Consider the following 23,156-nt stretch of genomic DNA (forward strand, 5'->3'; position numbering starts at 1 on the left):
GCTCCCTAGGCCAATAAAGCGAGATGAGCGCCGCAACCCCAGAGTCGGTCACGACTGGACCTAATGGTCAGGGGTCCCTTTACCTTATGTGTCCCTCCCCCCCCCAAAAAAAATGGTTGCCCCAAAGGAAATGCAGCCAAATATTCCAAATATGATGTGACTGTATCAAAGCTTTCCCCCTGCACATGGAATTTTCTGCTCTCTCCTTTTTTTTGCATGCACTTTTATTTAGACTCTTCCGTATCTTCTGCCATTCCATTGGGTGACCCTGAATTCTAGCCTTATCAGCGAGGAAGGGGGGGGGATCCTTCCACTTTCACCGCATCCTGCAAAAAGTTAAAAACCTTGAGCTTGCTGTCCTCCACACCAGCACCAGCCTTAGTTAGTTGTTTTGAAGAGGGGCAGGATCTAAACTAACCCTTGCCAGTAGGGGGAAAAGGAGGGGGAGGCGGTTTAAAGGTCCTTGATGACCTTCAAATTCACGCCCCAGAAACTCTGTTTCAGTTTCTGGGTTGTTTGCTGATTTAGTGTCTGTGGGTTTCAGTTGCATCACAACTCTGCAGAGTCGCCCATTCTCTCCACTCAATGCAAGCTTCCCTTAAACGCCGCTATAGATCAAGTCTCAAGTGTACAGAAATTACTAGCACCTAAGCAACCCCCCTACATCAGGAGTGATCTTTTTTTAAAATTATTTGTCTAGTGGCAATAAGGGCGCTGTCAGGTCAGAGGGAGCGATGGATACTGCTGTGTTTGTTGACATATGCTACTGAGATACTTGGCACGCTTTGAAACGGACGGCAAGCAAGCATTATCTAGAAGGATATTTATGGGGCTCCTTTCAGCATGCATGACCTGGGAGCGTTCCACGCGGGAGGGGGGACTTCCCGCAAATAGCAGATGAGGGTGATAAACCTGCGTCTGGGCTGCGCCACCTCAGGTGGCAGAATGAGGGAGGGGGGGTCCTGGCATACTGGAATGGTATTCCATACCCCCACAAAAAAGTAAATAAATCCCTGTAAATAGTGACAAGGAGAAGAGTTCAACTTGAGCTCACTCCTTGAAGTGCTAGTTTTCTACCTGCGTGGATTTTTGAAAACCTTTTTGTGTAGAAGAGCATCTAGTCATATGAAAGAAATACACACACCGTTTCACTCTGAAGGCCTAAATTACGACAACGGGCTTGGAAATCCCAGCATCCCCCCGTTAAAAATGATTTCATGGGAGCAAGCGAGAAGGTCTTCAGCCTGAGACCTTGAAGACTCCAACCCAGAATTTCTCAGATTTCTGGCCCCTCCCCCATGCACCCAGCCAGCATGACCAATGGTCCAGGATGATGGGAGTTGAAGTCTAAAATATTTGCAAGGCACTGGGTTGGGGGAGACTAACCTAACAATAAGATTGACCAGTTTTTGAGGTCATGTCTCATAGATAGCTCAGCTGGTTAGAGTGTGGTGCTGATAATGCCAAGGTTGTGGGTTCGATTCCTACATCAGCTTCATACTCCTGCATTGGAGGGGGTTGGGCTAGATCGGGGGGGGGGTGTCAACCTGGTCCCTACCACCCACTAGTGGACGTTTCAGGATTCCAGGTGGGCGGTAGGGGGTTCTACGGCACAAGCTGAATCCTCCTTCCATCGAGCACTGGTGGGCGGTAAGGAAATTTTACCGTCAATGCATTGTGGGTGGTAAGTATGAAAATTTCATGTGGAGGAATTAAAGAACCTCTTAATGGGGGTGAAAGAAGAGAGCGCAAAATATGGTCTGAAGCTCAACATCAAAAAAACTAAGATCATGGCCACTGGGCCCATCACCTCCTGGCAAATAGATGGGGAAGAAATGGAGGCAGTGAGAGATTTTACTTTATTGGGCTCCATGATCACTGCAGGTGGTGATAGCTGTTACAAAATTAAAAGACGCCTGCTTCTTGGGAGAAAAGCAGTGACAAATGTAGACAGCATCTTAAAAAGCAGAGACATCACCTTGCCGACAAAGGTCCGTATAGTGAAACCTATGGTTTTCCCAGTAGTGATGTATGGAAATGAGAGCTGGACCATAAAGAAGGCTGATCGCCGAAGAATTGGTGCTTTTGAATTATGGTGCTGGAGGAGACTCTTGAGAGTCCCATGGACTGCAAGAAGATCAAGCCTATCCATTCTGAAGGAAATCAGCCCTGAGTGCTCACTGGAAGGACAGATCATGAAGCTGAGGCTCCAATACTTTGGCTACCTCATGAGAAGTGAAGACTCCCTGGGAAAGACTCTGATGTTGGGAAAGATTGAGGGCACAAGGAGAAGGGGATGGCAGAGGACAAGATGGTTGGATAGTGTTCTCGAAGCTACCACCATGAGTTTGACCAAACTGTGGGAGGCAGTGGAAGACAGGAGTGCCTGGCGTTCTCTGGTCCATGGGGTCACGAAGAGTCGGACACGACTAAACGACTAAACAACAACAGGTATAAAAATGTTGACTACCCCTGGGCTAGATGATCCTCAATGTCCCTTCCAACTCTACAATTCTAGTATGCTATAAAGCAAGCAGTTCTCAAGCACCCTAAATTTCAGGGACGAATTTAAAATCCAACAAGCAAGAGCACCCTGAGCACATACAAGCAGAATGTCAAGTTTCCTCTGCTCCAAACATCCACAGACTCTGAACATCGGTGAAACTGAGAGCCTCTGAAAGTAAAAGTAAAATGAAAAAGTACCATATACAGTTGTACCTTGAAAGTCGAACAGAATCTGTTTCAGAAGTCCATTTGCCTTCCAAAACATTCGGAAACCAAAGCACGCCTTCTGATTGGCTGCAGGAAGCTCCTGTGGCCAATCGGAATCCACGGAAGCCCCAGCGGATTTTTGGGTTCCAAAGAACGTTCACAAACCAGAACACTCACTTCCAGGTTTGCGGTGTTCAGGAGCCAAAATGTCTGAATCCTAAGGCGTTCACGACCCAAGGTACAACCGTAGTATTATTATGAGCAAAAAAAATCATCACCCATCGTCCCCGAGACCCTGACAGGCCATACGGAGAAGGGCAGGCAAACTCTGATATCTACGAGCATCCCAAGGTCTACCAACCAGAGGCAAGTGCAGAAAACATGAAATAACTGGATGCCTCTGAGGGACGTACCTGTCACTTTTGGTTTCTCTCAGTTTCCCAATCCTACATTCAGTTCATCAGATCAAGCTGGGTTTTTTTTTTAAGTACTCATGAAAATCTGCCAGCATTTTAGCGCACGTTTCTCTGAATAAACACATTTCTATGAGCAGTTTTGCACCATGTGCACCTTCTTGCAAGCAATTTCCCCTAATATAATGCATTTTTAAACAGAATTATTTTCACTAGTATATGAACCTTGGCACACTTTTTTCTTTGGCTTGGAAAATGCATTGCAAGGTTTGGTGGAGAAGTGCAACTTTCAAATGAAAACTTCGTCTGAGTTTGCACAATGATTGGGGAAGTGTGAAATAAGTAGGTTTGCGGTAAGATCCTAGAATAACAGAGTGGGAAGGGGCCACAAAGATCATTTAGTTCAACCCTCTGAAATGCAGGAATCTTCTGCCCAGCATGGGGCTTGAACCCAAGGCCCTGGGGTTACGAGTCTACTGCTCTACTGAGTGAGCTATCCCTGTGGGACTGTTTTTCCTTGCTCCCCACCTCATGACACCTTCTGAGCCAGGGCAACTGTTTCCCCCAGTAGAAGTGAGCTGAGGTTCCCTGCCATGTTAGCAACATCGTCAGATGCCACATACAAAGTCAAACCGCTGTTGTGAGTGTGGAAGGAAGACCGCTCCCTGATGCAAGGCCTACTTCCACCTGGCCTAAGAGGCGGGGCCCACACTCACTCTGAGCATGTCAAAAATGTTTTTAAATGTTTTTAAATGTTCAAAATACTTCTTCATCTGTGGTGTTTTAAATGTTTTGTTTTTGGTTCTTTGGGTTTTTTTAGCTGTTGTGGGTGGGATGGATGTTTGATGGGGCTGGGGATTAGTTTAGTTTCAGTATAAATGTAATTCTTATTTCAATTAGTATTGATTGTCTTGTTGGTTTGCTGTGTAGTTTTGTTTTAAAGGAGAGAGGGTATGAGTCATGGGGGTGCAGAGATTGCGTGAATGGACTTAGTGCTTAGCTTATATTTTTAGTTGCTATTTTGTTAATGTTTTTAATATTGTTTTATAGATTCTAGATGCTGCATTGATTTGTTAATCATATGTTGTTGTTGTTGTTTAGTCGTTTAGTCATGTCCGACTCTTCGTGACCCCATGGGCCAGAGCACACCAGGCACTCCTGTCTTCCACTGCCTCTCGCAGTTTGGTCAGACTCATGCTGGTAGCTTTGAGAACACTGTCCAATCATCTCGTTAATCATATGACTTGCCATAATTGTGAGGTTTAGCTTATTTTTTAGTTTCTGTTGTGTTAAGTGGTTTTTTTTAATTGCAACTGTTTTATTGGTTATTTGTTAATTATTTTATATAATGTATGCTGTATTCGTGATGTGCTATTGTGTTTTATTATGTTATGGTTATTTATTGGTTGTAAGCCTCTTTGAAATTCATTTGAATGAAAAGCAGCATATACTGTATTTTTTAATGTATAAGACGACCCCTATTTTGGGGGACCCCAAATTAAGATAATGGGGGGAGATTGCCCAGAGTTGTTGAGCTTTTGGGGGGGGGTGATTGCCAAAAACCACTCAGCCTCCTGACTGACACTGCAAATCGCACATGTCACCAAAGCCACCAACCATCTCCCAATCACACCCAATTGCTGCAGCGGCAGCCAATCAACAGCAGGCCTTCACACAGCCACCAATCACCCGCCCAATTGACAAAGCAACAGCCAATCGACACCAGCCCTTGACACAGCCACCAATCACCCACCCAATCGTCATTGACAATCTCCTGCTTGCCCGTCTCTGAACTATCTGTGTATAAGACAACCCCAATTCTTTTACATTATTTTATAATTAAAAAATCATCTTATACACGGAAAAGTACAGTAAATACAATCAGCCAATCAATCAGTCCACCTATGTGCTTTGCCACTGAACTACAGCCCTTCCCTGATGTTATGTTGCTGTTTACTCAAACAATTGGGGAGCGAGTAAACCTTGCTGCAAATCACTCATATTGACTGCAGATCTACCTTCTGGCCCACCCCTGACATGCAGAAGACCTTCCTTGGGTGTCAAATGACTCACCACTGCCCATTAAGGCGGTGCCTCGGTGGAAGGAGTGAGGCAGGAGGAGCTTCTCTTTCAGTGGCCGGGAGAGAGGGCATTGCGGAGGCAAGCATGGCTCTGTTCCCTTCTGCCTGCTTCTGCCTGCTTCTCCTCTTGGGGTCTGGCTCCGGGCATCCCACCTGTCAATTCTTGGACAACTTGATGTTCACCTGCCAGGATAGCAAGGTGACCCAAGTGCCGCCGGACATCCCCAGGAACGCCACGGAACTGTGAGTAAATTGGGCAACCAAAAGAACTCTGCGGCAGACCTTTTTGCTTTGGTCTCTGGAGATTATCTCCTCCTTTGATAAATTGGGTTCACTCTTTCCGGAGGATTTTCAGAGGGAGGGATCGCTGGTTCTTCTGGGACCACGGCAATCCTCCTCAAAGGCAGTTTGCAAGCGTTGGAGAGAGATAATTTGCCTGCGCAAAAAAGTTTCAGTCGGAGTTTCCCACAGCAGTGGGGGTTTCCAAAGTAATTTACGATATTAAGCGCTTGGCGTTTTCTCCAAAACAAAAAAACCTTGCTTGAACACAGCTGAAACTGAACAAAGGAAAAGTCCATCTGCTGAAAAGCAGCACAACTTATCCGGGGAAAATCTGGCAAACTTTTCAATTGGAGCGTTGTAGCAACTAGCTCCTATCTTCTCCGCTGAGAACTTTTCTCCTTTGCAAAGAAGTTGGTGGTTTGGATCATGATTGCACAGTACTTTGCGAAGTTTCCTAAAAGTGGAGGGGGCATGTGAGGGGGAGTCCTAGATAAGGATGGTTTTCTTTTAAATTTTTAAAAAGTGGGAAATTGGTCCTTATAGGATGAAATGGAACAAGAAGCTCTAATGAGAATAAATGAAGACAGCTGACTGTTGGATTTCTCAATTACAAGGCAGTTTCTTGAAGTTCCCATTTATTTCTCGGGGACTGACACAGGCAGTGTTCTTTATCAGATGTTTCGGCAGCTCTGTAACACAGAGATTACCACCAATACTTAACGGTGTCCTTGCTGGAATAAAATTGTGGGGTTTCTTCTTGCTGAAGCACAAATGGCAGATTCTCACCCTATGCACCAAAGATACATAGCAAGGATTTGGTCCAGTAAGGGGCCCTACAATTGTCCCTGTCTCCATGAAGGTTTGAGAGGAGTTGACACCAAGGATGGGGAACCTGTGGTCCTCCAAGATATTCCTGGATTACAGCTCCCATCGTCCCTGAACTTTGCCATGCTGGATGAGGCCAATGTGAGCTGAAGTCTGAGATCTGGAAGGTCACAGTTTCCCCACCTGTGCCTTAGTAGACCACATCACTTAAGCATCATTGCAAAGCATTGTTGCACATGTCAAGGTGGTTAAATGAGGAGGGGTTGTCGGGGTCTTTCTAAGGGAAAGAGCATAGAGCATGTGCAGATTCTTCCTCAGGCATAAGATCTCAGCAAAATTTGTTTTCAGCAGCAAACCTCAATGCGGTTATGCACAACAAAGGTATAATTTACGGAATTTCTATGTGGCCACACGATGCATTTAAAGCACTCTTATGCCACTTTAACAGTCATAGCTTCTCTCCTGGGAAGTGTGGTTTGTTAAGGGTGCTGAGAGTTCTCTATTCTCCTCCCAGAGTTCCCTGGGGTGAAAAAACAGCTGTTAAATTACTTTGGGAATTGGCCTTTGTGTTGGTTTTGAAAGAAAGAGAGAACATAGCAGACATGGATCAGATGAAATCTGACAAAATTATTTATCCTGTGTAAGTTATTTCTCCATTGCAAGTAAGGGCAGAGACAATAGTTCATTTTTCGGAGATCAGATAGCAACATTAACTTTCTTGAAGGTGTTTCATATTATTGGGAAAGTGTACCTGTTGAGGGGGGCAAAGGGGAAGGGAGCACAGAGAACCTGCACAGGTACCAGAGGCTCCCAGCTGCAGGCAGTCACCTGCCCCAAGATGGAAGGTGATGGAAATGTTGATGGTGGACAGGCGTGCTTGTCCCTGCTGTTCTCCTCACTTTCCCCTTTTTGGAATGCCTGGAGAGAACTTGCATTTCTTGGTAGACATGTTTCTGGGCTGTACCACTTTATACCGCAGGAGGGGCAGGACAGGAATGCCTGTAAGCAGCAGCATTCAGTAAAATCTGCTAAATCTGAAGTAGTACGTCCCATATATAGGTTTAACATTTCACTGAGAGAACTTGGCAAAAAAAAAAAAAAAAAAAACCTCAGGAAGTTATGTCACTGTGCATTCCAAGGCCTGTCACACAGGGGAGAGATTTCTGGACATAATGCGTAGCCCCCATAGCATGTTGAATGGCACCAAAATGCTCTTTTCAATGGACATACTCTTCCTAGAAATGGTACTGGCCCAGTTCACACATAACACTAAGCCGTTGTTTATTAAATCTCGGTTTACTAAACCATGGCTTCGTGCTATGTGTGAACGTTGCCCAATGGCTTAATTATGGTTTGTTAACTGCCAGCATACCATGATCTGAAGTCATGGTTTGTTGTTGGCTTACGAACCTTTGCTTGTTTATCTATAGCTTGGCATTACATGTGAACCTAGTGCCTCTTCTTAACCATGTTTCGCTTGTCCACAAAATTTCACACCACATTCTCATATTTTCTATTGCACAAAGGACCCACAAATTCACTTCACATTTTGTCCTAGGCATGATCTGGTTAGACTCTAGCCTCTAACCGTTAGGCCAGTAGCCAACATGGAGCCCTGCAGATGTTGTTGGACTACAAGTCCCATGACCATAGGCAGAGGAGCATTGGAGTCCAGCAACTCCATAATGGCTTCCTCCCATCGAGACTTAAGCAGAATCACCCCGCGTCTTTGAAGAGATTTCAGTTGTAATTATCTTCTAAAACTCTTTAGATTCTTCACCTAAAGAGGAACCTCCAGAGTTGCTTCCAATTGTGTTTTAGGCTAAATTTCAATGGCAACTCCCCCACCCTCTTTTGGTAACATTTGTTCTTCTCATCTGTTCCTCTCATCTGTTCCTCTGTGAAACTAATCACTCAACAATCCAAAATTGGAAGAAAGGCAGATGGAAGCAGGAAAGAGATAAAAAAGCGGCCATTAATCAACCCCCTAATAGGCGAAGTATTCCTGTGCCAAAATATTGAGCAAAAAACTTTTGTTTGGCTTTTATAATTGTTGGGACAATGCCTTCTTCTGAGAGACTGAGAACTTGCCATTATCAGAAGTGGTTTGCCAGCTGGGGTCGACTCACTTCACAAGCTTCCCAGCAGGCACGTCACCTGTTGCTTACCTGGAGAGAGGTGGCAGGGAGGTTCATGCAGTGAAAATGTCCTACTGCAGCCAGTTTGGTGCCACTGAATTTGCGCCACTTTAACCACCCCTGCCCATTTACCCCTGCCCCTCTCCTTCCTGTTAGGAAGCTAGCATTGTGGCTTCACCTCACCCGTTGAGATGTATCTGGTTATTATGTTATTCTGAAAATTTCATCCCACCATTTCTCCAAGGGACTCAGTCTGCTGAAAATGGTTCTTCCCAACTCCACATTATTTTCATAACAATCCTGTGATAAAGGTTAACCTGACAGCTGGTGACTGGTCCAATGTCACTCAGCGAGATTTCAGGCACAATGGGGATTTGAGCCCTGGTCTTCCACAGTCCTGGGGATGCGGATGGCGCTGTGGGTTAAACCACTGAGCCTAGGACTTGCCGATCAGAAGGTCGGCGGTTCGAATCACGCAACGGGGTGAGCTCCCGTTGCTCGGTCCCTGCTCCTGCCAACCTAGCAGTTCGAAAGCAAGTCAAAGTGCAAGTAGATAAATAGGTACTGCTCCGGCGGGAAGGTAAACAGCATTTTCGTGCACTGCTCTGGGTCGCCAGAAGCAGCTTAGTCATGCTGGCCACATGACCCGGAAGCTGTACGCCGGCTCCCTCGGCCAGTAAAGCGAGATGAACACCGCAACCCCAGAGTCATCCACGACTGAGCCTAATGGTCAGGGGTCCCTTTACCTTTACCTTTTACTTCCTAGTCCTAGTTAGACACTTTAACCACCTCACCATGCTGAACATTGCGAAATGTCATGCTGCTGATTGCTAGGTGGGTGCTTCAGAAATTCTAAAAGGTAAAGGTACTACTTACCAATTAAAAAAAAATTAAATACAAAAAAATTAGACAGAGCTGGTTGAAAGCACCTGTTCAGCCACAAAGCATACTAAGTGACTGTAGGCCATTCACACTTATTCTAGCCAACCTTGAAGGGTTGTTGTGAAGTTAGAATGGAAAAGGGGCTGCAAAGATCACAGCTTCTTGAGAGGAATGATGGGAGGAAAATGCAAAAAAACCCCTTAAGAATTGCTGATTGGGTGTCCCATCCACGTACTAACCAGGTCAGACCCTGCTTAGCTTCCAAGAAGAATACAGTGGTACCTCAGGTTAAGTACTTAATTTGTTCCGGAGGTCTGTACTTAACCTGAAACTGTTCTTAACCTGAAGCACCACTTTAGCTAATGGGGCCTCCTGCTGCTGCCGCGCTGCTGGAACCCGATTTCTGTTCTTATCCTGAAGCAAAGTTCTTAACCTGAGGTACTATTTCTGGGTGAGCAGAGTCTGCAACCTGAAGCGTATGTAACCTGAAGCGTATGTAACCTGAGGTACCACTGTACATGTAATTTCCTACATGTACACAAGTGATCTCCATGCAGGAAATTGAATTAAGCAAATTTTAACCCCTCGTCCCCCTAGTCCTCAATGAGATCATCATAAGGCTATGTGTATCTTCCATGATCCATGAAGCAAGTTGTTTCCTCCCTCCCACCCATCGCCCTTGTCCCTGCACACTCCATGCCATTCCTTTGCTTTGACTGGCAATGATTGAAGAAAACGTTATGCAAGTTTTACATGGGTAAGTCTGGCTCTGGGCATGGTATCTTTATTGAAGTTAGAAGCAGAGAGAGATATATTTTTTCAGCCAGAGCTCACCGGAGCTCAGCTCCAGCACCTCTCAGGTGGGCACCATTGTCATTCTAAGACAAGGGTCTGCAACCCATGGCTCCAGAGCCGCATGTGGCTCTTTTACACCTTTGCTGCGGCTCCGGGGCAGATACTAGCGAGGGGAGGAGGCGCATTGTGCGCCCCGACACTCCCCACTGTGGCGGGCACTGTACTGGCTGTGACGTCGCATGGGGGCGGTGCGTGCATTAGTTACGCACCGTCCCAACGTCACCTTCCCACCCACCTGCCCGCTACATTGTAAGGGGCATGTACGCTGGTCACTGCATTGAAAGGGGGCATGTACGCTGTTTTGAAGGGGAGTGAAGAACACACACACACACAAAAGTTAACTTGTTAATTTAACGTTTATTTCTATGAGGAGGAGTAATTCTGAGGGGTCAAACAAAGAAATAAGAAAAAAGTGATTTAAAAAGTTATTTTTATAATGACGAGTTTTGCGGCTCCCAGTTTTTTTTTCCTTCGGAAACGGGTCCAAGTGGCTCTTTTTGTCTTAAAGGTTGCAGACCCCTGTTCTAAGAGAACAAGGGGGAGGTTCATGGTGAACTTCAGCACCTCTTCTTCTAGAAAAATAGCACTGGTTAGAAGAGAAAGCAGTTGAGGTTAAATGAGTTCCTCGCCCTCCTTCATCTGAAATAATCTTATGAATTTCACAAGCTATCAAGGTTGCAGCATAAAGATTGCCAGTGTTTCCTATCCAGCAGCTATTGAGTCTAGACAGAAAAGCTGAGACGCCTAAACAAAAAGTTTGAATGGATTGTCTCCGGTGTTAATTGTTTTGCTTGCCAAGTTTTATCTTGGGGTAACTGTCCTCAAAAATCTGCTGTCTTGTTGATGGTACATCCTTTTCTTTCACAAACCCCCAAACTTTATTCTCATCAAGAGTAAAGGAGGTGGGTAACATAAACCATAATTACATCCTTAAAGCGAGTTGTGTACTGAAAGATTGAAATTAACCACCCAGACATTTTTTACAAGCAGTTTTGCTCAATTGTTTCTGCCTCCAGTTCTTTCAGACATAAAATACAGACGTGGATAAGTTTTGTTTAACTGAATTCCGCACAAGTCTGATTCACCAATGCATACCTATTTACCAACCAAGGCCTTACTAAAATATTCCAAATATTTCCCGAAAAGTCTGTAAATCAAGCATGCGGAGCTGAACATGTGAAACTGGAAGTTTCTGGGTGGCATGAGTTTTGGATCGCCTTCAGAAGACTTTATTTGTAGGCCACAGAACTTAATACAGATATACTCAACAAATATTTAGCGAATATTTTGGAGAACACAATTTCGCTATCTGTGAATTGAATCCTGGCCATGATTGTGGGTCCAGATTTAATCAGTGTTTAATATTATTTTAATACTGTTGAAGAAAGCAATGAGATTGAACAAAAGAAGCTGCTCTACCGAGTCAGATAATTGGTCCATGTAGCTCAGGATGTATTGTCTCCAAAGACTGACAGCATCTCTCTGGGGTTACAGGCAGGGGATCCCTGGAGATCTGGGGATTAAATCTGAGACATTCAGCATGCCAGGTAGATGCCGCAGGTTAAAAGAGGTTAAAAGAGGAGGTCAGCTCCTCTTTTAAAGAATTAAAGAATTCTGGGAGCTGTAGTTTGTTAAGGGTGCTGAGAGTTGCTAAGACACCCCATTCCCTCTCACAGAGCTGCAATTTCCAGAGTTCCCTAGGAAGCAGGATTGACTGTTAACTCACTCTGGGAATTGTAGCTATCTGAGGCTGAAAAATCTCGGCCAAAACAGTTGACCCTGATCTTATTTCCACCCTATCTTTCAAACTGAATAGCCCTGACTACGGTTTACAAAGCAGAAAGCACAGCTCTTCACTGTTTCCTCCAATCACCACTAGAGAGGTGAAATATACTCCGAATCGAGAGTGGATTTCATGCTCTTTATTCAGCTCATAGTCGTGAGGAGGAATGGCAACCCCCCCCCCCCGAATGTCTGCTTTATATACATTATTTACACAATGGGCCCCACGTGATTGGCTAATTCCGGGATTTACCTGTAGGCCAATCAGGTTGCGGATTCACTTCCACCTGGAGCTGGATTGGGTGGCTCCTGTGGACCAATCAGACTGCTGCATTCTGAATCCTATTGTTCTAGGGTCAATTAGACTGCTGCATTCTGAATCCTATTGTTCTAGGACCAATCAGACTGCTGCATTTTGGATCCTATTCAACTCAGTACATAACAAGAGGGGAGGAGCTGAATGTCAGGTGGTCCTAGGCAGGCCATTGGACAGTGCTTTCCTGTCTTGCTTCTCTCCCTCTAATGAAGCCACCCGGAATGGCAATAGATGGATGAGCAGAGAAGCCAAATGGCTCTTAGTCCCAGTCTGGCTGGGAGACATTCTGTATCTCCATTGTGGCTGGCAATAGCACACAGTGGGGTGGGCCGGAGGCACTTACCTGACCTCCTGGCAGGTAATTGGCTGCTTCTTACTGGGAGTGGGAGGGGCAAGGCGGCCAGGAGGTCAGCTCAGTGCAAAGCACCAATGGAGGCAATCTGATTCTCCTGCTGGTCCATGCATGGACACCATGCTGTCCTCCCATCTTCCTCTCCAGCAACTCACCTGCCAGGGGGTCAGGTAAGCTTCTCAACTCCATCAGACTATTCACTAGAGGTGTCTCCTTGTTTTCTTTTTAGCTCTGCCCTTTACTGCTACTGGCTACATAGTTTTCATGGATGTGTTTGTATGTTTGTTTTTTTTCATTTTTTTAAAAAATGCAGACATTTTTGTGTTAACAAAGAAGAAAATAGTTTAAACTGGTGAGTAAATAAAGGAGAGCAAGGGGGGGGGGACTTAGAAATCATTGTGAATATTCCAGAGGCTGCTATAGTTAGCGCCATTTATGTACAGTTTATGGTTATACATAATTTGCACAATTACAATGTAACTTTCTCTGCTCAATTTTGCCTTAAATTACCTCCAAAACAGCTTGCCGTACAATTTGTTTCATTGCGCCAATAAAAAACAAATAAACTTCTACCACAGGTTTAACAAGTCTTTTAGCTTATCGAAAGTTCCTTCCCTCCCTCTCCCCTTTTAGTATAGCATGTTATTTTATACATCGGGATCTTGTGCCAAATTGCCCGCTCACTTTCTTTTAAAGCTAGGATTTGTGGTTAGGAACGGGAATCCTTGCCGATCGTCAACTGCGTTATTGAGGGCTGCTGTTTTATGGATTATTGTAAATTACCCTGGAAATGTTTAATTAAGGGGCAGTGTAGAACTGTGATAAATCAGTCGGTCCCCCTCTTTTCAAGAGTAGCCAGTTAGGATGATTCTGGAAAGATATATCAAGGGATGTATCATCTTTCCTTGCTGCTTGTGTGGCCCCTCACGCCCCCCCCCCCAGTCCCCAGATATTCAGTCAGTGCCACAAAGCCTCTGCGCTTGGTACTTTCATGGCCAACGGCCATTCGACCTCTCATCCATGGGTTCCCTTTTAAACCCGTCGTCAGGAGCCGGAGCCAGGAGCCGGCCAGCAATTAAAAAAACACTTGTCTCATTGAAGTTAACTCTTTATTCAAAGAATCCCAAACAGTGCAGGCCTATTTTGGTGACCTTAGTGAGTTCTTTTTGGGTGTGACGAGGGGTGTTGAAGCACATAGCTTCTGACTTTGTAAAAGTTACCTGTAGGCCCGACACCATTGCAAATATGTTGAGTTCTCTGATTAGGGAGGTTACTGTGCTTATGGGGTCTGGTGTTGTGACCATTAGGTCATACGCAAAGAGCCCTAGTTTATAGGTTCTGCCTTTTATTTCCACTCCCTTGATGTCTGTGGCTGCTCGGATTCGGATTGCTAAGGGTTCCAGAGCCAGGATAAATAAGAAGGGAGACAGTGGGCATCCTTGTTTCGTGCCTCTTTGGATAGCTATAGTATTAGAATCCATATTGTTAGCTCTGCATTTTGCTGAGGCTTGGGAGTATATTTGTTTGAGGATTTGTAGGAAGTTGGGGCCAAATTTCATGTTAGTTAGTATTGCTAATATGTATTTCCACTCTAAGCAATCAAAAGCTTTGAGGATGTCTAGGGACATAATTGTCAATGGGAGTTTAGTTGCCTTTCTGTGTTCGATCAGGTTCAGTAGTTTCCTGATGGGGTCTGTTATATTGAAGCCAGGGACAAAGCCAGTCTGGTCTGGGGCTATTAACACAGTGCAGGCCTATTGATCACAGCAACTCTCCCCAGTAGGTCTTGCCCCATAGCTTCCCATAGCTTTCTAAGACTCCTCCCCTGATTCCTTTCCCAGCAGCCTAAGGCTGTGTTGTCTTTTCTCTCATTGCCCTGCCCTCTTCATTTCTCTGCCTATTCTGGGAGACCAGACAGGAGGGGAGCTAGTTGCAGCAGGAGGGGGCGACCCCCTGGCTTCTTCAGCAGCCTGCTTCATCTCTGTCTCCTGCCCCACTTCCTCTCCTGCCTCCGATTCTCAACATCTCTCTGCCCCAGCCTCTCCCTGCTCGCTAAACTCAATTACTTTTTCAGCTTCTGACACCTCCTCCCCCCTCTGCTCTCTCTGACCACTCATCGTCATCCAATTGCTTGGCTCTGAGCCTTCTTCCTTTGGGGGTTCCCCAGCTGGTGCCTCCCACCCCTTTTCTGCATCCAGCCGGTCCATGACAGCCATTGGCCACCACCACACCTTGCAGCAGGGAGTACCATAAGTTGATGGTCTGTTTCCTTTGTCCTGAATTTCTCTGCTGTTGTCCCTCCTCCTGCTGTTCTCAAGGAATTCTCAGTAGGGACACTTGAGGATTTTAATGGGTCCATTTTTAAAATATTTTTTTTAGTGCTGACATCGTTTTGCCAAATCCCAAACAGTGATTAAAGGGTAAAGGGGACCCCTGACCCTTAGGTCCAGTCGTGGCCGACTCTGGGGTTGCGGCGCTCATCTCACTTTATTGGCCGAGGGAGCCAGCGTACAGCTTTCAGGTCATGTGGCCAGCATGATTAAGCCGCTTCTGGTGAACCAGAGCAGCGCACAGAAATGCCGTTTACCTTCCCGCTGGAGTGGTACCTATTTATCTACCTGCACTTTGATGTGCTTTCAAACTGCTAGGTTGGCAGCAGCTGGGACCGCGCAACGGGAGCTCACCCCATCGCGGGGATTTGAACCACCGACCTTCTGATCAGCAAGCCCTAGGCTCCGTGGTTTAACCCACAGTGCCACCCGCGTCCTTAAACAGTGATTAGGTCTTGCTTTAAGACAGGTGTGGGCAGCCTTCCAGATGTTGTTGGATTACAACTCCCATTATCCCTGACCATTCATTGGCCAGGCTGTCTGGAGCTAATAGGAATTGAGAGTTCAACATCTGTAGAGCTGTAGTTTCTGATGCCCCTCTTTTAGGGTAGAATGCATACCCCCAAAATGATACTTTCTGTATGTTCAGCTGTATCTCAGTTGTTGAACATCTGCTTTGTGTGCACAAGGTCCTTGCCACCTCCGGGTAAGGCTGTGAGAAAGCCTTGTGTGAAATCCTGGAAAGCCATAACAATATGTGGATAGTGCTGTTCCAGAAAGACCAATGGCCTGGCTCAGCAAAAGACAGCTTCCTCTTCTCCTGTGTGGTTCCTTTGAACGAGATGGAACAGACTTATGAATGAGCGCATGCAAACCTGCCACAGGCCAGAAACAGCTCGGCCCATCTTTCCTTAGTTATAAAGAACAGACACCCTTCTGCTCAGTATGGAAGCATTAACTGGGGTAAAGCTGAACAACAACAACAACATCGGTTGGTTTTGCAAAAGCAGAAACTTATCAGTAATCTCAAACACAGAGATTCTGGAGTTCATGTCTCCAATGGGTAAGGGAACAAGGACTCGATGTACTTCATGGAAGGTGATTGAAACGAAAGCTCCAGAAATGTGGCAAAAAAGGGGAACAAACAGTTGTGGAAAACACAAATAGAAAATGCCTCTGCAAGCAGAATTCTCCGCTTTCAGCATTGTTTTCTTTGAAGCCATTATCACACACTTAGTGGGAAATGAGTGGAGAAGCCCTCTTTAGGCACTGTACAGTGGTGCCTCGCAAGACGAAAAGAATCCGTTCCGCGAGTCTCTTCGTCTAGCGGTTTTTTCGTCTTGCGAAGTAACCCTATTAGCGGATTAGCGCTATTAGCGGTTTAGCGGCTATTAGCGGCTATTAAAGGCTTAAGGGATTAGCGGATTAGCTGCTAAAAGGCTATTAGCAGCTTAGTGCCTTAGAAAAAGGGGGTGGGGAGCGAAAAAAATTGCAAGAATCGCAAGACATTTTCGTCTTGCGAAGCAAGCCCATAGGGAAATTCGTCCTGCGAAGCGCATTGAAAAACGGAAAACCCTTTCGTCTAGCGGGTTTTCCGTCTTGCGAGGCATTCGTCTTGCGGGGCACCACTGTACTTATTTTTCCTTTTATTTATTAAATTTGTATACCACACTTCGTCCGAGGATCACAGGGTGGTTCATAACATAAAAACACAGAATGAAAGCTCAAAATACACGCTAAAACAAAAGCCAGACTAACCAGTGGACACCCACACACAGAGAGAGGCACATTTAAAAGGCCGTAGGAGGTGAACCAGCCCAATGCCTGGTTGAAGAGAAATGTTTTCACCCGGTGCCTAAAGATATGTAATGAAGGCACCTTCAGCAGGTATAGCCAGTGTGGGACTCCCAATACCCATCAGCCCCAGTCAGTATGGCTAATAGTCAGGAATGATGGAAGTTGTAGTACAGCAACATCTGGAGGATGCCATGTTGGGCACCCCTAAACTTGACCATAAAGTAAATGTCGGGACAGTGAGGACTAACACCTTAGCTACATCCCAGTCACTGTTCCCATTGCCCTGCAGCTTACAGAGGATCCACACACCTGTCATAACCGCACCTTACATTTAAAACAGTGCTATACCACTTTAACAGCCGTGGCTTCCCCCAAAGCATCATGGGAACTAGATTGTTGAGGTTTTTGAGAGTTGCTAGGAGACCTCTTCACAGAGCTAGAGTTGCAGAGTTCTCTACAAAGAGGAATTGATTGTTAAAACCTCTCCGGCCATTTTAGCTCTGAGGGGAATAGAAATGAAACGACGACGTAGCATAAGAAGAGCTTGCCCAAGGCCCACCTGGCCCCGCATCCTGTTCTCACCGCGGCCAACCAGATGCCTGTAGGAACCCCACAAGCAGCATTTGAGTGCAAGAGCCCTCTCCCCTCCTGTGGCTCTCAGAAATGCTATTCAGAAGCATTGCTGCCTCCACCAACAGAGGCAGAGCATCATCTTATTCTCCAATCTTCTTTTAATAATAATAATAATAATAATAATAATAATAATTTATTATTTATACCCTGCCCATCTGGCTGGGTTTCCCCAGCCACTCTGGGAGGCTTCCAACAAAGATTAAAAATATATTAAAATGTTACAAATTTCCCTGAACAAGGCTGCCTTCAGATGTCTTCTAAATGTCGGGTAGCTGTTTATCTCTTTGACATCTGATGGCAGGGCGTTCCACAGGGCGGGTGCCACTACCGAGAAGGCCCCCTGCCTAGTTCCCTGTAGCTTTGCTTCTTGCAGTGAGGGAACCGTCAGAAGGCCCTCGGCGCTGGACCTCGGTGCCGATGGGGGTGGAGACGCTCCTTCAGGTATACAGGACCAAAGCTGTTTAGGGCTATTAAAGGTCAGCACCAACACTTTGAATTGTGCTCGGAAACGTACTGGGAGCCAATGTAGGTCTTTCAGGACAGGTGTTATATGGTCTCGGCAGCTGCTCCCCATCACCAGTCTAGCTGCTGCAGTCTGGATTAATTGCAGTTTCTGAGTCACCTTCAAAGGTAGCCCCACATAGAGCACATGCAGTAGTCCAAATGGGAGATAACCAGAGCATGCACCACCCTGGTGAGACAGTCTGCGGGCAGGTAGGGTCTCTGCTTGCTTACCAGATGGAGCTGGTAGATAGTGGCCCTGGATACAGAATTGACCTGCACCTCCATGGACAGCTGTGAGTCCAAAATGACTCCCAGGCTGCGCACCTGGTCCTTCAGGGGCACAGTTACCCCATTCAGGACCATCAAGTCCTCCATACCAGCCCGCCCCCTGTCCCCCTAAAACAGTACTTTAAAGCCATCCAAACTGGTTAGCAGCCATCACGGTCTCCTGTGGGTGTGAGTTCCACGGTTTAATTTCATGCACTGCATGAAGAAGTGCTTTATTTTAACTGTCCGGAAGCTTCAAACATTTGGCATCAACGTAATAAAAAAAGCACTCATATTGGTGCTGCTTTTTGGTCACGTGTGAGAGTGACACGAAATGCCATTTATTCTTCAGTGAATAAGGTTACAATCAGACATTATTATTTTTATTGTTATTTATTGAATTTACATACCGCCCAATACCAGCGGGTCTCAGGGTGGTTCACAAAATAAAATCAATTCACAGAATAAAAGCATTATATGGCTTAGGGCCCTCGTATTTACAGGGCTGCCTCTCCTGGTATGCCCCGCAGAGGACCTTAAGGTCCATGAATAACCATAGTTTAGAGGTCTCAGGCCCTAAGCAAGTCAGACTATCCTCCACCAAGGCCAGGGCCTTCTCAGTGATGGCTCCAACCTGGTGGGATGCTCTGTCCCATGAGACTAGTGCGCTTCAGGATTTAGCCTCCTTCTGTCAGGCCTGTAAGACAGAGCTATTCCACCTGGCTTTCAATTTGAATTTAGCCTGATCTTTTATTCCCCTTCCTTCCCTCCCCTTTCCCTTTTATGAAGATTACCCACTCTGGGATCCCACAGCTAATTCTCCCCTGGTCTCCATGCTGGCTCAAATAGGACTAATTTAGCCAGCTAGCCCTGGTGATCATCTAATGTTTATTGGATGGATCTCCCCCCTAAATTGATTTTTGAATTTTGAATTTATTATTATTCACGTTTTATATTGTATTTTATGCTGTTTTTTGTGGCATCAATTAAGTGTACTAAATTTGTTGTTAGCCACCCTGAGCCCGGTTTTCTGAACTGGGAAGGGCGGGGTATAAATAAAAATGTATTATTATTTTTTATTATTATAGACAAATAGGAGTCACCCAGGAAGGCTAATTGTGCTTGCAGGCTTCCCGTAGGCATCTGTTTAGACACTACAAGAACAAAATGTTGGACTGGATCGTCCTTTGGTCTGATCCAGGATGTCTCTTCTTGGCTTCTTACGCCACCACTGCAGTTATCCAAAATTGATTTCCTCTCCCCTCCAAAGAAAGAAAAAGAAAAATATCTCTTTTCTAATTTTACCTGAAGCACCTGCAACTTCTCGTTTTTCTACTTTCTGTCTCTGTGTTTACTTTTCTCCCATTAGATTGTGCCAAATACTTAAAGGAAAAGCATTTCACAGTTGTGTTAGAGTCAGTAAATTTAAAGACAGCTGAGATAGTGCTTTTTTTCTTTTCTTTTTTTGCATTTCCGCATTTCAATTACAGATAAATGTTAGATCAGTTATAGTCCCCCGGGGGCTACTCGTAGCACACTAATTTGAAACTTGTAACGGTGAACGGTGGAGATGTGTCTGCATTGGTTCTGCAAATCCTTCTCTCGCCCCCTTGCTGGCAAACTCTGTTTGTGTGTTTGCATGTGCTGATATATTTCTTCTAGAGTACAGTCCTGCGAGGAAAGGGGGAGCTGGAATTACACGATCTTTTTTTGCATGGGGGGGGTTGCATTTGAAGGGCATGTAAGTTCTGTTGCACAAACAGAAATCCTTGCACACACAAATAAGTGCTGAGCGTATAGAATCATAGAATTGTACAATTGTAGAGTTGGAAGGGAAGAAGAAGAGGAGGAGGAGGAGGAGGAGGAGGAGTTTGGATTTGATATCCCGCTTTATCACTACCCGAAGAAGTCTCAAAGCGGCTAACATTCTCCTTTCCCTTCCTCCAAACACTCTGTGAGGTGAGTGAGGCTGGGAGACTTCAGAGAAGTGTGACTGGCCCAAGGTCACCCAGCAGCTGCATGTGGAGGAGCGGAGACGCGAACCCGGTTCCCCAGATTACGAGTCCATCGTCCCTGGTGGTCAGGGGGCTCGAACCACCAACCTTCTGGTTAGCAGCCAGATGCACTGACCCAATCCATCACAGTGCTCTGATTCTTCTTACCTGTGGACTTATTGTAATGCAAACCAGCAAGCAAGGAACCTCGGGTTGGGAGAGCAGCTCAGCAGAGAGAAGGTCCTGCCTAACCTCTTATTTTCTTCCCTTTTGTCTGCTCAGAAATCTCTCCCTCATCCACACACCACTGTTTTCCCATATCTCCCCCCCCCCCAGCCAGCAGAAAAATAGCATACCCGCTTGGCAGCCCCCCACCCCCCACTCAAATGCCAAGCTTCCCCCTTATGCAATGTTAAGCTTTAAAGATCACCAGCAGAAACATAACAATTGCAAAACCACAGATAATGATGTATAGTTTGCCCCCTGTTAATTATAGGAGGTCGTCAAATTTGGAATTAGATCTATTTTCTTTCTTTGTAAAAGGTCATGAATTCTTGGTGCTGGGGGAGGGCAGGGGGTGGGGAGATGAGACATTCAATTGAAAGCTGGCCTTAAATAATAAGTATTAACAAGAAAGAAAGAAAGAAAGAAAGAAAGAAAGAAAGAAAGAAAGAAAGAAAGAAAGAAAGAAAGAAAGAAGAAACAAAGGCAGAACCTACTACTGACTCTTAATCTCAGGGAACATGGGTTTGAGTTCCATATTGGGCAAGAAGATTTCTGCATTGCGGAGCGTCCAACTCTGCAATTCCGTGATTCTGTAAAGCACTATTATCCTGTCAATAACGGGTGACAGACAAACCTGTAGTAAAGGGGGTAGGGCCACTGTCTAGAGTGGCAAAAGAGAAGGAAATCAAGAAAGGGCTTTGGGTTTTTTCAGCATAGGAAGTCAGATGAAAAATGTCTAAAGTTCAACTCCAGGCACCTCCAATTAAAATACTCAGGTAGTATTTTAATTGGGAGATGGGGAGAAAAATCTCTCTCTGCATGAGAACACCGGAGACAATATTTGGCATGATGGACCCATAGCCTGACTCAGTATATAGCCGCTTCCTTATGGAATTAGGGCACCTCCAGGAGAGATTCAAGAGCATACTGGGGAACTTAGGTGGTGCTATTTAGAGTGGATTTAAGCACTTTGTCAGCCTTGTGCCACGAATCTGATTTAGAAAAAGAAACAGATGTTTTGCAGTTAGGAAAGTGATGAGGAAAGTGAGGGTAGTGACCTGGAAATGCACCGAAAAGGGAGGACACCCTTTGACACCAGATGGTGCTGTAGAGTCCCATCTTTTGCCAACGGGATTTCCCTGGATGAAGTTTGCGAGGCATTTAACTGAATTGCTTCAGCCCCTGTCAGCAAATCAGGACTCATTGCCATTCAGGCTCCCCACAAACAAATCAGAATGAATGCTCAACAAAGATCAGACACGATCTAAACTCTGCATGAGCTTTGCACAAGAAAACCAGGATGAATGCTCGGTAAACAGGTCATCTTGCCAGCCTTTGGAGAAGCACATGAAGAATGTGCTTCTCCAAGAAAGAAGGCTGAATAGGGGCTCTGAGATGGGAGTGTGAAGTGCCTCCAAGGAAACTCTCTTGCAGGTGCTGGAAGAATCCTGTTTTTCCAATGATAACCACCGGCTGCTGCATTCCTTCGCCCTGGAGGACATCAGGCAGCTGGATCTCTCACCAAAGCCCAAGGCTGTTATTCGGCAGGCTGTAGATGGAGGGGGGAGAGAACACTCAAAACCTTGAACAAAAAGAGTGTAAGCACGCTTCTGAAATCCATCTCATCCTAATGAGGTTTTGGAAATCCAGATTACTTGGCCTTATTTCCAATGGGGAAATGATGCCTTAGCAATTTTCCATTTGTTTGTTTGTTTATGCAGTGGGGAGAGAGAAATCTGAACTTTAAGCAAAATTATGTGTGTGTTCAGTGTGCCACATATTTGAGAATTCCTTTGTCTAATTCATAGATCTCCCCTTCTTTTACATTTCTGTGGGTGGGTGCATACACATCAATAAGATGCTGTACTCAGTAGTAGTAGATCTACTGAAATTAGTGATCATGGCTAAGTTAGGTCCATCAATTTCAGTGGTGCTACTCTCTGTAATACTCGGTGAATACCACCCTATGAGATCTTCCAAAAATCTGCACTTGTTCTTTATGAGTCTTAAAATTAAAAAAAAAGAAGAAGAAGTTCAGAAGAGCTTCCAAAAAGAGCGACCAAAATGATCCGGGGGGGGGGGAGCAACTCCGCTATTAGGAAAGGTTGCAGTGTTTGGGAATTTTTAGTTTAGGCAAAGTTTCCCAAGAAGGCTGATAGCCGAAGAATTGATGCTTTTGAATTATGGTGCTGGAGGAGAGTCTTGAGAGTCCCATGGACTGCAAGAAGATCAAACCTATCCATTCTGAAGGAAATCAGCCCTGAGTGCTCACTGGAATGACAGATCATGAAGCTGAGACTCCAATACTTTGAAAACACCCTGATGTTGGGAAAGATTGAGGGCACAAGGAGAAGGAGATGACAGAGGACAAGATGGTTGGACAGTGTTCTCGAAGCTACCAGCATGAGTTTGACCAAACTGCGGGAGGCAGTGGAAGACAGGAGTGTCTGGCGTGCTCTGGTCCATCCATGGGGTCACGAAGAGTCAGACACGACTAAATGACAAAACAACAACAACAACAAAGTTTACCAAACTTGGGTCTCCAGCCGTTTTTGGACTACAATTCCCATCATCCCTGACCACTGGTCCTTGTAGCTAGAGATGGTGAGAGTTGTAGTCCAAAAACAGCTGGAGACCCAAGTTTGGGGAACACTGGTTTAGAGAAAAGGCAAGGGAGAGGTAACATCACAGAGTTTTATAAAACCATACATGGCATAGAGAAAGCGGATAGAGTTTTCCTCCCTAGATGTTGTGGATATCCAGGGAAG

The 23,156-nt window shown here is 45.5% G+C and overlaps 1 protein-coding gene across 3 annotated transcripts in view; it reads left to right on the forward strand.

Annotated features, from left to right (window-relative positions):
- Positions 1–5,174: 5,174 nt before the first annotated feature.
- Positions 5,175–23,156, forward strand: part of FSHR (follicle stimulating hormone receptor) — a 95,859-nt gene continuing 77,877 nt past the window's right edge. Inside the window, exon 1 of one of the 3 annotated variants that reach the window (XM_083432599.1) lies at positions 5,175–5,449. In XM_083432599.1, the coding sequence (XP_083288725.1) occupies positions 5,190–5,449 (260 nt within the window). In that variant the 5' untranslated portion in view covers positions 5,175–5,189. The remainder of the gene's footprint in view (positions 5,450–23,156) is intronic. The other 2 variants (XM_083432600.1, XM_083432601.1) reach the window with 2 other exon arrangements.

The sequence above is a fragment of the Podarcis tiliguerta genome, assembly GCF_965153285.1.
Source record: "Podarcis tiliguerta genome assembly, chromosome: 3".
Taxonomy (NCBI): domain Eukaryota; kingdom Metazoa; phylum Chordata; class Lepidosauria; order Squamata; family Lacertidae; genus Podarcis; species Podarcis tiliguerta.